This window comes from Scatophagus argus, chromosome 5 (assembly GCF_020382885.2).
Source record: "Scatophagus argus isolate fScaArg1 chromosome 5, fScaArg1.pri, whole genome shotgun sequence".
NCBI classification, from domain to species: Eukaryota; Metazoa; Chordata; class Actinopteri; family Scatophagidae; genus Scatophagus; species Scatophagus argus.
The window spans coordinates 2,764,152-2,778,045 of record NC_058497.1 but is presented as its reverse complement, the minus strand read 5'-3'; the positions used below and the strand labels follow the sequence as shown (position 1 = coordinate 2,778,045).

The following is a 13,894-nucleotide window of genomic DNA, read 5'->3' as shown; positions in this document are numbered from 1 at the left end:
TCATTGTTTTTTTTAAAGAACGACTGTGTGTTTCTACATATTTGTGATGGAAAACCCTTTCTCACAGTCTCCTCCTCTGTTTTGGTTTCTCTATTTCTTCTCAGACTTCCTCAGTTGTTTCTCCTCTGTTTGTGCAGTCGTTTGCTGCGATGCTGTTCACTGTAATTCTTCACTAACCCCGCCACCCCCCCTCCCCTCCCCTCGCCCCCGTCCTCCACCCCTCTCATTACGGTCCTGTGGGGTTCCGCAGTAGTAGAGACGTGGAGTCCTTGTGTGAGCAGGGTTGCATTACTGATCCCAAAACAGCTGTTGATCACGTCTAGTCCTAAAATAAAGAGGGGGGAGGCCACATGTTGGTCTCGCTCCAGCATTTTTTCTGTTTTTTTGTTTTGTTTTGTTTTGTTTTGTTTTTTTCTTTTCATTCTTAATATTTTTTGGGGGTTATTGAACAACCAAAGCACAGCTTCATATTTATGACAGGTCATCAGCTCCAACCTGAAGAATTAAGGTGAAGAGCATTTATTTAATGTTGAAGTTTTTATGATTTTTCCTCCCCTTTGTGTGCCCTTTTACTGGAGTCCATTTGTTTTTGTTGTTTCTTAGACGATTTCTTTTGATGTCTCTTGTCTTGTTCTGGCTTGGTGCATCCTGCATGGCCTGAGCATCAGCCTTGTCCCGGCCTTCTCCTCCTCCTCTATCAGTCCTTCACTTGCCCTCTAGTCCTCTTCTACTTCTTCCTCTCTCCTGTTTGTCTGGAGCGTCTCTGAGCTCTTCTGTCTCCTCTGCCTCCCTTCTGAATGGACTGATCCAGCATGGCTTTCCTGTATCTTCTCTGCCTGTCTCTCCCACAGCACCGGTCCTGCTTCCTAAACCCCCCCACCCCTCCACTTTTAGTTTCCTCTCTGCGCTCGTTTTTCCAGCTCTCACATGTAACATGAGTGTAAATCTTTCATCCATCTACTCATCTCTTGATGTCATGAGTAACAAGGAACAATACATGGAAAGATGTATTTATGGTTGAGCTGAGGTACCTTTGTCATAATATGTAAGGCACAGAACATAGCCAGTTTGAAGCGGATTTAAAGACACTCATACTTTTAGATAACAAAGAGCGTAGTACATGAAAAGAGCAGCACACTGAGATCTCTCTCTGTCTTCTCACCTTCACTCTCTCCGGTTTAGACCATGGGGAGATGATGGAGATGCAGGGTTTTGGAAGTAGCCCGTCGTCGTGGCAACAGGCCGAAGTAACCACTCATGAGTCACTGTGCCAGTCCTGCTCCACGGCCGGTGGCAACGTGTCATTCGACTACCCGGCCGGCTGTACCTGCATACATGACCCAGCGGACATTCACACGTATGTCCTTAGAATGAGATTTCACGATGCACTGAATCCTTCCAGGAGGAATCAAAACATGAGATTCCCATCAAGCAATTTCTCTCTTCTTGTTGTCATTGTGACCACGATGTTGCAGTAATTATCGCCCATCTTTTACCATAGTAATTGGGTCTTTTTAAATGGAATTCTGTGGAGATTTCTTCATTAAAGGCATGCGTTTCAAAATGAAGACTTTACAAATCAAGCAGGTTATAGTTTGTGATTTCTTTCCACCAGTATCCCTCTTAAGATGCTCTGCCAGAACATGAAGAGGCAGATTGTCTCCAGAGCTTTTTATGGATGTAAGTACATTGTGTTATCTGCTGCTCTTATCTACATCTCTTCACAGAATTCATACATTCATTTCAAGCTGCTTTCTGAATGTTTTACGCACACACACAAACACACACACAGGTGTGTGTCTCACCTGTGTGTGTGTGTGTGTGTGTGTTTCCCACCAATGTGTTTGAGTGAACCTGAACTCATTTTGCAATCAATTAAAGTGATTTAAAACAAAATGTAAGGTTCAGTGCTGCTGCTGCTGCTGGATAAATTAGGAAGTATGCAAACTGTAATGAAATATCCCTCTGAATGTATCAAATGCATATTAAAGACTCCGTAATAATGCATTTATTTATTTAATAATGCATCTGAAGAGCTTATTGTATTACCAAAAGTTAGTCAGTTTATTGACCTCACTACACAATAAATAAAAAAAAGAATAACTTTAGTTCTTAAATATCTAATAGAGCACAGTTCAGCACAATTCAGGTGATTTATCACAGTTACATTTTCAACAGTTTAACCATACATTTAGCCATGCATACATCAGCCATCACTGATTTGTATGATTTGTATTTGATTTTTGCGTGTCCACATTCTAATTCTACTGCTCTCGCTTCTGTTTATCTGTTGAATGTCTTAGCAGAGGTATGCCTTTGTTGGGATTTCTCCCCCCAACATCCCAGCTTAGAGGAGGTTTACTGTTATGGTTTCATCACATCACAGTGAGAACAGAGGGAGCTCAAAGTTCATCATTTTGGACACTTTGAGAAAATATCGGACCCGACTTCGCGAATGCTTGTTCTCAGTTACGCACATCTGTCTGTGTCTCGCCTGTCCATCAGGGTTGGCCTACTGTCGACACCTGTCCACCGTGCGGACTCACCTGTCAGCTCTGGTCAACCACAACATCGTCCCTCCAGACAGACCCTGTGAGGCGTCCGGGGGCCTCAGCAAAGAGGTGTGGAGCAAATACCAGAAAGACTGCAAGGTGGGTACAGAGCAGAGAGGTTTGCACAGTAGCTAACAGCGAGGCTGAGAGAGAAATGAAATACATGAGCGTGATTAACCTCTGCCAGCAAGCAGCGGGAATTACATCAACACAACAAGAGTCTTAATCTTCTTCCTGCACCGTCTGACATCCCTCCACCAGTGAAGTTACAAGCCAGACATCACAGCAGATTGCCAAGTCATCATTGAGTCAGTGGTATTGACCCACAGATAAATCGTGGTCATCTTGTGCTGCGCAAGTCTTATTTACAGTAATGTTTTATGAAGTGAGATAAGCTGACCTGTGAGGAATGTTCCTTTAGAGAATTATGAGGAGCTAAGACTTCAGTCCTGCTGTAGATTTTTGATGCATTGGACCATATAACATCATAGTGCAATTATTACGTTATGAAATTTTAAATAGATAAGAAGGAATCATTTGCTATTTAAGGACCAGATACTCTTAAGTGAGTGGCTGAATTGTGCGCGTGAGCATGAGTGGGGTGTCTTCTTCTTACTTTCAAATGTGGCAACATCTTAAGGACTCAGCGTTCCATGACCTCTGACCTTGTGGCTTTGTACCCTTTGGATGTCTTGTCACCATGTCTTGTGTATGTCTTTCCAAGCACACAAAAATGGCAATGACCAAAAAAGATTGTTACTCATTTCCAGTGCACAGAGGAAGTAAAGTTACCTAGTGATTCCTGTTTTTTAATCATTTCAAAGATTTATCTTTTCTTGTAGAAATGTGCTATTCTCTGTACAGTAAATCTTACATAGGTAGAAGAACAGACATATTAGCAGCAGAATGGATCATAAACATACACATATACATGACACCTTACAGTGTATTTCCATGTACTATTATTATCATTATTATTGCTGGATCAGTGTCACAGCCGCACTAATGCTTTGGGCAGATTAATGAATAGTAATTTATGATGCATAGTAATGTAATGTCAGATGGTCATATGTGGCACTAACTAAAACTGTGAAAATACAACATTCCCCTTTGAAATGCAGTGTAAAAGAAATAAAACATGGCACAAAATGGAAATACCCAATCCCTAACATTTCACTACTGCCAGACTTTGCTGTAAAAAGTCACATCTAATGAATTGCTTCACGTTATTCTTCTCTGTGGTTGCTATGAAAATGAATATGAAAGTATTGATTTCCAGAGCTCTTTAAACCCCAATTCACGCCTCTAATTGCGTTTAAACTTCATAGAAAACTTCGTAGAACTTTATAATCAAGCTTCAATTAGCGCTTTGTTAAACGTGTTTCTATTATTCCGTCCTCCCCTTGTTTATAGTGTATCCTCCTTCCCTAGATATTAACTGTAAGTCTGAGATGGTGCACTGCTCCTGCAGTCTCCACCCCTCGCCGCTCTGTAATGAAAATTTAATGAGTTTCAGTGAAATGAAGTCTCATTATAGAGTGCAGTATGATACCATCGTAGCTATTAAAGCAGCCACTGTAATCATTCATCAACTCCAACAAAGTCATCATTGCTAATTTACAGTCTATTCATATCTGTCCTTTATCTTCTGCACTCATCTATGTCTTCCTCTCTATGGATCGCAATCACTCTTTCTCTGCTTCCATTATTGATGCACTTCCTCTACTCGTTCCCCTCGCTGCTCAGCACCTTCTTCTTCCTGCTATCCTTCTTCATCTTTCGGTTTATATTCCTATTAACCTTTCTGTGTGTGTGTGTGTGTGTGTAGAACTACAAAGAGCTGGAGCTGCTAAGGCTGGTTTATTATGGTGGAGTGCAACATGACATCAGGAAGGAAGTCTGGCCTTTCTTGCTGGGACACTACAAGTTCGGCATGGGCAAAAAGGACATGAGCCAGGTACAGCACACACGCACACGTGCACACAATATACACAATACACACACACAGTCTTAATTCGAAAAACAGTTTGTGACGGTCCTGTTTTTCTTGTGAAGATCGATGCCAAGATCAGCGAGCGTTACCAGCAGGTGATGCGGGAGTGGAAGGCCTGTGAGGTGATTGTCAAGCAGAGAGAGAAGGAGATGCAGTCAGCCATCTTTGCCAAGCTGTCCTCAGGCAGCAGCATCGACAGCCACGTCCTGCGACTGGTTCACAGAGACTCCACACTCAGCAACGAGGTGAAGATCAACCCTCTGCCTCTGCCGTCTCCCGATCCCCTGTCCCATTAAGACTACTCTTCCTCCGTTTGACTGCGTATCATCGAATGCACCAATATTTAACTAAGGATTTGGGCTGTTTGATGTCCCCGTGTATGTAATATTAAACAGTTAGAATAGTAGTTAGTCAAACATTGCACTATTGACAATAGGTTTTTGTTGGTCCATGACACAATTACTCCCTGCTGCCTCCAGATAGCAATACACCAACAATGCTCCAGACCAGGCTGCAGTATAACATGTCCATGGGTGCACAGATGGGTGCGAATACCTTTGCTACTTACACAATGTGGGCGCAGGGCATGAAATTGACAATTGTAGATGAGAAACAATGACATTAAACTGTATCTGCCCTTCACTTACTTCCTTGTTACACACTGACTGTGCCTTACATTTCATGTCCTTTCAGCAATAGGAATGCGAGCATAACCCTAACCCTCACCAGCCAAGAACTGGTACTGGACTTGAGTAGTCTACAACTTCACAATCATATCTACTTCCTCCGTTTTGTACCTTAAAATTGTTGTTCTACTGAGTTCTACTCATCATCTGAAAACTGTTGTATAATGTAGTCAGGTTTGACAAAATAACCCTGTTGATGTTATAGTGATGGCATCAAGGTTTATTTTTGGATTCAGAAGTGTGGCAATAATTAACATGACCTACAAGATCCAGTCCAAAAGCCTAAAATAATCATATCATATTGACAAATGCAGACATATAAACACATATCACTAATGAAGGAAGGCTGTACTGTAACAAAGGTTAACATGCAGACAGATGATAGGATAGATAGAAAAGACAGATAGAAAAAACCTCATTTGAAATGTGATCTCCTAAACCATGTGACTTATGGTCCCATAGACTGTGTCACTGCTATTCCTCCTCTGTGACTTATAAAGCCATATCTTCTTCAGGTGTTTATGTCAGTGGACGAGCCGGACACAGGGAGCCAGGAGACCCCCAGTGGAGAAGACAATACCCCCACCATGACCACACTGGTTCCCCCTGCAGCCCTCCCTCCAGAAGAGCGCCCTCTCGTGGAGTTCGACTCCCCCGACTCGGGTCTGCCATCCTCCAGAAACTACTCAGTGACCTCTGCTCATTCCCAGATCCTGTCCAGCATAGACGACGGTCAGAGTACGGAGGAGGAAGGGGGGGTCGGGGAGGAGGGCAGGTCTCCCGGGGTACTTGGGGGGCGTCAGAACTCTCTGAGTGAGGACAGGCTGTGCAGTCAACTGGACAAACTGGTGACCAATGGGGTGGCTGCAGAGGGAATATCACCTTCACTCTCTTCATATACGGTGCGTACAGTGTGAGAATATGTCTGTTTATTGAATCTTACTGAGCAAGTCTGCAACAAGTGGTGACTAAGACTAAGACTCAACAATGTTTTCTTTGTGCAGATCGAGCTGTTGGACACAGTTGCTCTAAACCTCCACAGAATAGACAAAGATGTGCAGCGCTGCGACCGCAACTATTATTACTTCACCACAGCCAACCTGGAGAAACTACGCAACATCATGTGCAGGTATGTGGAAGAAGTTTTATTACTGCTATATTCAAAATCTTCACTTTATTGTACCAGGCAAGTCATTAAGATCAATTTTGGTAGCCTGGCAGGTGCCAAAAGACACTTGTAGTGGGGTAAGGAGGGGGAGGGGATAAACTAAAACAGTATCATTAAGTAGCATTTTGACAAAACAATAAAAAGGACCTTAAAGGAAGTGGCTGGAATAAATATATCCAGTTTTAGTGTTTTTTGGAAACAAACTTATCATTAGCAGCAGCAGAGTGTGACGACGATAAACCAAAGAGGTGTTGGATTCAGGAGCCAGTTAGGGACAGTGTGTTGCACTTGACCAGCAAGATCGTCTGTAATAAGGACCTTAAATAGGGGATGAGTTTCCAAGAAACAGCGTAAACAGTCTATGTTGGGATGAGCATGCAGATAAGGCCATCTGACCAGAGATATACAGACATGAATAGAAAAATGAATAGCAGAATGATGAACTGCGTCGAGCTTTTGAAGTGATCCTTTGCAAGCTAATCTATAAATTGCGTTCCCATAATCAAACAAAGGAAGTTAGGGTCATTTGAACACAGATGTAAGAGGACTGATTGCTATTTAGAAAACCACATTCTTCCACTGAAGCGTTAACATGTACATGATATCCAATCAGTTTAACGTGATTTGTGTCCTCTTGTCTGTCTCCTTGCCTGCAGCTATGTGTGGGAGCATTTAGAGATGGGCTATGTTCAGGGCATGTGTGACCTGCTTGCTCCGCTCATGGTCATCCTGGATGATGGTGAGAAGAAGGAACCCATCATGCAACTGCAGATCTCCTGTCTCTAATTACTGTTGCACAGATTAAAAGTAGCCTCAGTAGTCACTACAGCTTGGCAGCTAATATGCCTCCTTTAATGAAAGAAATAACAAATACATTTTTAAGTTGCATTGCAAAGGTAATAACAGGGCTGTGTGGCATTATGCTTGAATGTGAAGTTTGGCTGTACAACTATGAAATATCAGACATAAGGAGAACAGTCTTCTGTGTGTGTAGGTCAGCTCTGTTAACACAGTCTGGTGAGGTAGATTTCTTTCCTAATTCAGATTACTATGACTATGACATTAGTTGCTGGTTGCCACAGCAATCATTTCATCACAATCATTTATAATTCATTTGATAAGTCATTTGATGCTGAAAAAAAAAACATATTTGAATTTGTTAATGTGATTTGTGGTTTTGAGAGATGCAAAGCAAGCGGTGTCTTGTTCTGTCCTGGCTACATGACCCTATGTTCTTCCTTTGTGTGTGTGTGTGTGTGTGTGTGTGTCTGTCCCAGAGTGCCTGGCGTACAGCTGTTTCACTCAGCTAATGAAGAGGATGAGTCAGAACTTCCCTAATGGTGGGGCCATGGACACACACTTTGCCAACATGAGGTCACTGATCCAGGTGATGGATAACTGTGTGTGTGTGTGTGTGTATGTGTGCGTGTATGAGATAGATTATGTGTCACTTCTACTAAAACCCATTAACATTCTCTCCCTCTTGTCTCCGTCTGATGTCAGATCCTGGACTCGGAGCTGTTTGAACTGATGCAGCAGAATGGAGATTACACTCATTTTTACTTCTGTTACCGCTGGTTCCTGCTGGACTTCAAGAGAGGTGAACAGCACTACCTTTAGTCTGACTTACCTCTGTTCTCTAACTCATTGATTTGTCTGCATCAGAGCTGTGTTAAATCATTTGGACCGCTCGGGGACCAACAGAACCTTGATCACGCTCACAGTTAGCGGTGTTTTCTGATGGGAAGTTGAGGCACGGCGTGAAGAGAGAATGTAACAGAAATAAAGTGGAAAAGTAGAACATAAATAACAATAAAAGTATAACAACAGGGGATTGAACGGCGATATATGTGCAATAAATGTACATACATCCTACCATTCCACGGCCTTGGGTCAACAGAGGTGAAACCATGGTAACATGATGTCCGTATGCCTTAAAGTGAACACACTGTACGAAGTGCTGGCCATGTTGCAGATTTCACCAACATGTATCTTTCTCCCACCTGCACCACATCTGATGCTATTATGGAGAAACAGGAATGTCTTTAAAGAGTGAAGTCTTTACATGTAGACTGCACACTGTAATATATGTGGAGCAGTGACTGACAGTGTTGTTGATCAATGCCAGTGACTAAGACTCATCTTCATCTGTGACCGCAGGAACCGCATGTTTCAGCTTTTTAAAAATAGCTTTTCAAAGCTGGTTGGGAAGGGGAACTTAGAGTCACAATGTGTTGTGTTGTGTGTGTGTGTGTGTACGCAGAGCTCCTGTATGAGGATGTGTTTGCGGTGTGGGAGGTGATATGGGTGGCTCCCAGGATTTCCTCGCAACATTTTGTCCTTTTTCTGGCCTTGGCTCTGGTCACGGTTTACCGTGAGATCATCATCGACAATAACATGGACTTCACTGACATCATCAAGTTCTTCAATGGTAAGACACATTCACATGCATTATAGTGTGTATGCACATTTACGAAACTGTGTTTTGTGTAGCTCAGCATAATTCTAGTCTCTGTATTTTTAAGGAAAGCACAGGGATTCCAATTCCAAGTCCAAACATAAGTTAATAAGCAAGACAAAATATTTGAAATGATTACAACAAGACTATCAGTTAAAAAAAAAAGTGAATTTTGAGAAGAGATCTAAAAAAGGACACTGAGTTTGCCTGAGATCTCTAGGCAGGAAATTACACAACTGAGCAGAGCCCCAAGCACTTTGGATCCATTAGGAGAGCACTGCAGGAGGACGTGAAGCAGCAGTCAGGATCACTTCTCAAAGCTGACAAGTGAAGGACCACAAGGGTTGTTGTTATGTGGCCACTTCACTGAGAATGTAATCAAATCCTGGTGTCAGCATATTGTATCATCTGGATGGTCCCCCTGCTGACACCAGAATAATGTGAATTTCACGCCAGGATGTGATAGAAGATGACCTCCTCTAAATCTGCACATGAAAGGAATGTTGTGGTCCTGGTTACATGTCTCTGCTGGAAAAAGCAGAACAACTCCACTGAAGGCATCAGCATTACAGATAACATTCCTAACTGCTTGTCCTGTCTGCAAGATAGAAGAAAAAATCTTTTCTTAGGATAGGAACTTCTTCAGTTGGGACAATTTTGTAATAGCTAAAGTCCTAAGTCAGGAATCCTAAGTGAGGATGGCACAGGTGGCTTGTCCTAAATTAAAATAACTGCCAAAATAACAGCATTGCTGTTGTTGTCTGTATGGTAATGACAATGAAGATGGGGAAGAGCGGCAACACTGAAATATTCTGACTCATAAGGCTACTCAAACTGGAACTGTTGGGGAAGCTAACACTGATGCTATCAAAAGACAGCTCTGGGTTGAATGCTCTTACTTTAGATAAAGCACACAGATAGATGACAGATCGTCAACACGTCTCACACTGAAGGGACAGAAAGGGTCATTAGAAATATTTCTGATTCGGAGTCGATAAACTGCAGCACATTTTTGGACATCCATCCTCTTAATTTCAAAGAGGCAGCACATAATACAGAGTGCATTGGTGGTGCCAGGCTTGAAAGGAATATAAAGTTACAGCGTCTACACACCACACTGCACTAAGACACATCATGTGCCCCAGGAGGTGGTGTATCAGCTGTATGCATGTGTGTATGTACATGTGTTTTTCTGTAGTTGCTTCTCTAACGCAGGTCTGATCCACAGAGATGGCTGAGCGTCACGATGTCCAGCATATTTTGAAGATAGCACGTGAGCTGGTGCACAAAGTCCAGTCTCTGATGGACAACAAGTGACTATAGGAGAGGAGGAGGACGAGTGTCCAACCCTGCAGGACACTCAGCTCTTCCTCTCAGCCCTCAGCAAGACAGAGTGTTTCCAGGCCTCCACCTACCCAGAGCAGGTCCAGGGAGTCCAGGTCTCCTCCCCGCCCAGATGAAGGCCCTGGGAGCGGGTCAGGAGCGCTGCTGAGGCAGCCTGGCTCTGGAGGCCAGCCTCAATCTGTTTACATTTACCTTCACATGGAATGCCAATGGTGTCTGTTCAGACATGTGGATTTGTCTGCATGCTTGTGAGTTTGATCACACTGTGAACGCATTCTTGAGTCTCCCCAGTCCTACAGAGCTTGTGTGCGTGCATGAAAACACACACACACACACACACACATATAAAAACACACTGAAACAACATTATCAGTACTCCAGTTTTCTAGAGTGTCACCGTTTTCCTGACTCTGAACCAGAACATAATGGATGCCGGTCAGGAAGGCTGAAGCGATGCCAGTGTTTGACAGATGTGTTCCTCCATGCAATTCCAGTGGAGGATAATTAACTACAGTGTGGGAGTGCAGGATTTACATCCAACATTTTCAGAGGAGCAGAAGACTTAGCCACGAAGAGGTTTTCATTAGTGACCAAATGGACTGTGCCAACTACCTTTTCATGAGTGTTTTCTACAACAAGCATGTGTGTTTTTACCCCTCCCCCCCCACGTTTTTTCTTTTCGTCCAAGAGTTCATTATCACACAAATGTTGCCTTTATCAGTAACAGCCCAAGGTACTTAGTTGCACTTTCCGCGATGGTTCCCTTCATTGTGCCAGTGAAAGCCTCACCAGAGTCGGCGGGGGGCAAGAGGCACCACAAGAGGCTAAACTGTTGAGAAACCGAAGAAGAGTGTGTGAACTGCAGCCAACTTTCCTGAGCATGTTAGTCAGTGGTTAAAGCATGTTTACTCCGTGGTCCAAGTCAGAAGAAACATAGTAGAGCACAACACTGAAGACAAAAGCACACAGGCTCTTCCTCTTTAGCTTAAGAGAAAACTAATTAGTAGGACCTTGGTTTTAGTTCAGGACCGTAGCTTTTCCGGTCCTTTCTCTGGTCATGTTTCTGGGAGTTGGAGGAGTTGAATATCTAGAGCAGGAATTAAAATTGCTCACATATTACATGTGTTAGTGTTTTAAGGCTGATTCTGATATTTTTTAGATTATCTTATCTTATCTTATCTCGGGATGTGGTGTTACCCAACACCGAATTTATAACTTTTAAACATAATAATATTAAATTAATCCCCCCAGCAACACACACACACACACACTTTTTTTACTCTCTTCGTTTTTGTGAAGAGTCGTTTTTATGGCCAATCAAAAATTTCTTAAATGGTCGGAGATGCGCTGGAGGGGAATCTGGACTACTGACCTCAGTATTTTTAAAACCCACAGGGGCCACAGTCCTGGCCATTTAGTATTATAGAATTGGGGTTGCTGAGAAATAAACATGACAGGTTGAGAGAAAGATAAAGATTAATAAAAGAGAAAAAACACTTTGTGAAGAATGTGAAGAAAGTAACACATAGAATATATTTACCAGTATCTTAAGGTGGGTATTTCTTTGATGATAGGGCTGACATTATTTAGATCTTCGTTATTGTCAACAAATCCCATGAAAAGATCAAAAGCAACCATCCGACATCTCTCCCCGTCTGTGGTACCGAGCTTCAAGCCCACTGGTTCTTTCTGATGGCCTGATTCGTTAAGACTGTGTCCGCTGCAGTTATTATATTTCTGAAGAAAAGCTCTGTGATTTCCTGAGACAGGTGGACACTGTACTTTTTGACAAAAGACGAAAGTATTGCATTTGTTGAGGGTACTAATTTCATAGGTGGATTAACACAGGTTTGGTGTTGTACGTATCACTGCATTTACAGTAGCAGGACTAAGCTTGAAGGTTTCCCCTGATTTAAAAGTTACCCTTTTCCTGGGATTTCTTGTCTGATTTTAAAAATCTGACTTATTAACAACAAATGGACATTTCTCATACTTTTCGTTTTTGGACATGGACAAACTCTGTGACACAGAGAAAAATGATGAATAAGGCTTGGGATTTAATCACATTACTTGTCCATTGCACATGCGATTTGTTGACAGAAACACAGCCTTGTCTTTTAAATGGATCCATGTTTCCTTTGGAACTGGAGTCAAACATGCTCACTAATGTGGAGACACCATGAAGACTCTTTAACTTCTTATTGCACCATCAGGAAAAGTGGCTGTAAATGTCCAGTGTTGAAAGTCCAGCCTCTGAAAATGAAAGCATGTTTGGACTGTGAATAACAGATGCGTGGTCCCAGAAATAGCTGAGAAGAAGCTGCTTTTCATGCCAAACTCCGTAGTGTTCAGTGAATCAGTATTAGGTTGGTTTTGACTTCACAGTAACAGCACAGAGAACATTCATGTTTGTATCTGAAGGGAATCGGGGAAATTTTTTGATACTGTTTCCAATCCTGCTCATCAGTGTGACCCTTTATCTCCTCGCCTCCTTAAAATGTCTAACACAGCTGCATATGATTGGTCATCCAGCACGGACCTGCACCTGTGATTCAAGTGCCAAGAGTCTTCCCCAATCCTGAAGTGTACTGTAGTCATCCAGCTCTCCGATTCGCTAGTTTGACCCGAGGAAAGGAGCGGTGGTGTGGATAAACCTCGCTACGACCTCTCCCCCTGCCCCACCCTGATGCTGTGGTGACGGCGGAGGGTTGGCGGGGGAATCCAGGGCCCATAGCAGAGCTTTTTTTCTTCCAATCAGGACATTGTGTACCAAAGCCTTGAAACAGCCCCCTCTGTGGCATGACGACAATGTGCAATTTCATACTGCATCTTGAAGACTGACTGTTTACTATGTGTGTAAAATATTTTTGAAAATGGTGATCTTGGATTCTTTAACTACTGTGCAATTTCTGTCGTTTGAGAAAACCTGTTAGAGTCTATATTGCTGTAAATAGAAACCGAAAGCCCAATATTTCTATGAAGACAGTCAGAACATATATATTTAACTTATTTTGGGATCTATTTTTTATGTTGGTTTTAGCAGCACTAGTCAGAGGTGTATACTGTGCAGAAATGAAGAATGTGTGCAGACTATGTTACACGTTGACTGTTAAGTGTTCTTTCTCAATGTTGTGCACTGACTTCAAGATTTGAAATTTCTATTTATTTAGAGAGCCAATGATTGCATTGCTGAATATGTATTGGTAAGGATGTATCATTTGCCTTGAATGTAATGTATTATTAAAGAAGAAGTTGTTCATTAGTGGGCTGCTCTCTTTCCTTACACAGAAGGGGTTCCTTCTTTCTTCATAGTTGTTCTTTTGAAGCAAGGGTGCCCAAAATTCTTCGCTTGGGGGGCCACAAAGCAAACCCAGTTTTTATTGTATTGTTAAGATGCAAATGGAAACAATGGTTTCCTAACAGACTGATTCCTGCTAATGTTACTCACTCGGCCTGCCATGGTCATATAATAGAAAATAATAATTAGACATCCTATGTATTTACCTCATAAAAATGATCAGTATAAACATTTAAATTGATTTTAAATTCTTTCTTCTCCAGAAATGGAGGGCAAAATTGAACTATACGGCTGGCAAACTTTGGCCCGTGGTCCACGTCTTGCGCAGCCCCGTTCTCAGGGATGTGAATAGGTTTTGGTTTTATATTTGTTGTGAACAGCAGTTTTCAGCTAAG

At 42.4% G+C, this 13,894-nt stretch overlaps 1 protein-coding gene across 3 annotated transcripts in view; it reads left to right on the top strand.

The window, feature by feature from the left end:
* The window catches only part of sgsm2 (small G protein signaling modulator 2), a 77,110-nt gene extending 63,630 nt beyond the window's left edge, over positions 1-13,480 (top strand). For 2 of the 3 annotated variants that reach the window (XM_046388343.1, XM_046388341.1), the window contains 12 exons: positions 1,183-1,357; positions 1,616-1,680; positions 2,506-2,651; positions 4,381-4,509; positions 4,608-4,790; positions 5,747-6,133; positions 6,236-6,360; positions 7,056-7,138; positions 7,677-7,786; positions 7,903-7,999; positions 8,663-8,830; positions 10,086-13,480. In XM_046388343.1, the coding sequence (XP_046244299.1) occupies positions 1,183-1,357; positions 1,616-1,680; positions 2,506-2,651; positions 4,381-4,509; positions 4,608-4,790; positions 5,747-6,133; positions 6,236-6,360; positions 7,056-7,138; positions 7,677-7,786; positions 7,903-7,999; positions 8,663-8,830; positions 10,086-10,174 (1,757 nt within the window). In that variant the 3' untranslated portion in view covers positions 10,175-13,480. The remainder of the gene's footprint in view (positions 1-1,182; positions 1,358-1,615; positions 1,681-2,505; positions 2,652-4,380; positions 4,510-4,607; positions 4,791-5,746; positions 6,134-6,235; positions 6,361-7,055; positions 7,139-7,676; positions 7,787-7,902; positions 8,000-8,662; positions 8,831-10,085) is intronic. The other variant, XR_006843323.1, reaches the window with a different exon arrangement.
* Positions 13,481-13,894: the final 414 nt, after the last annotated feature.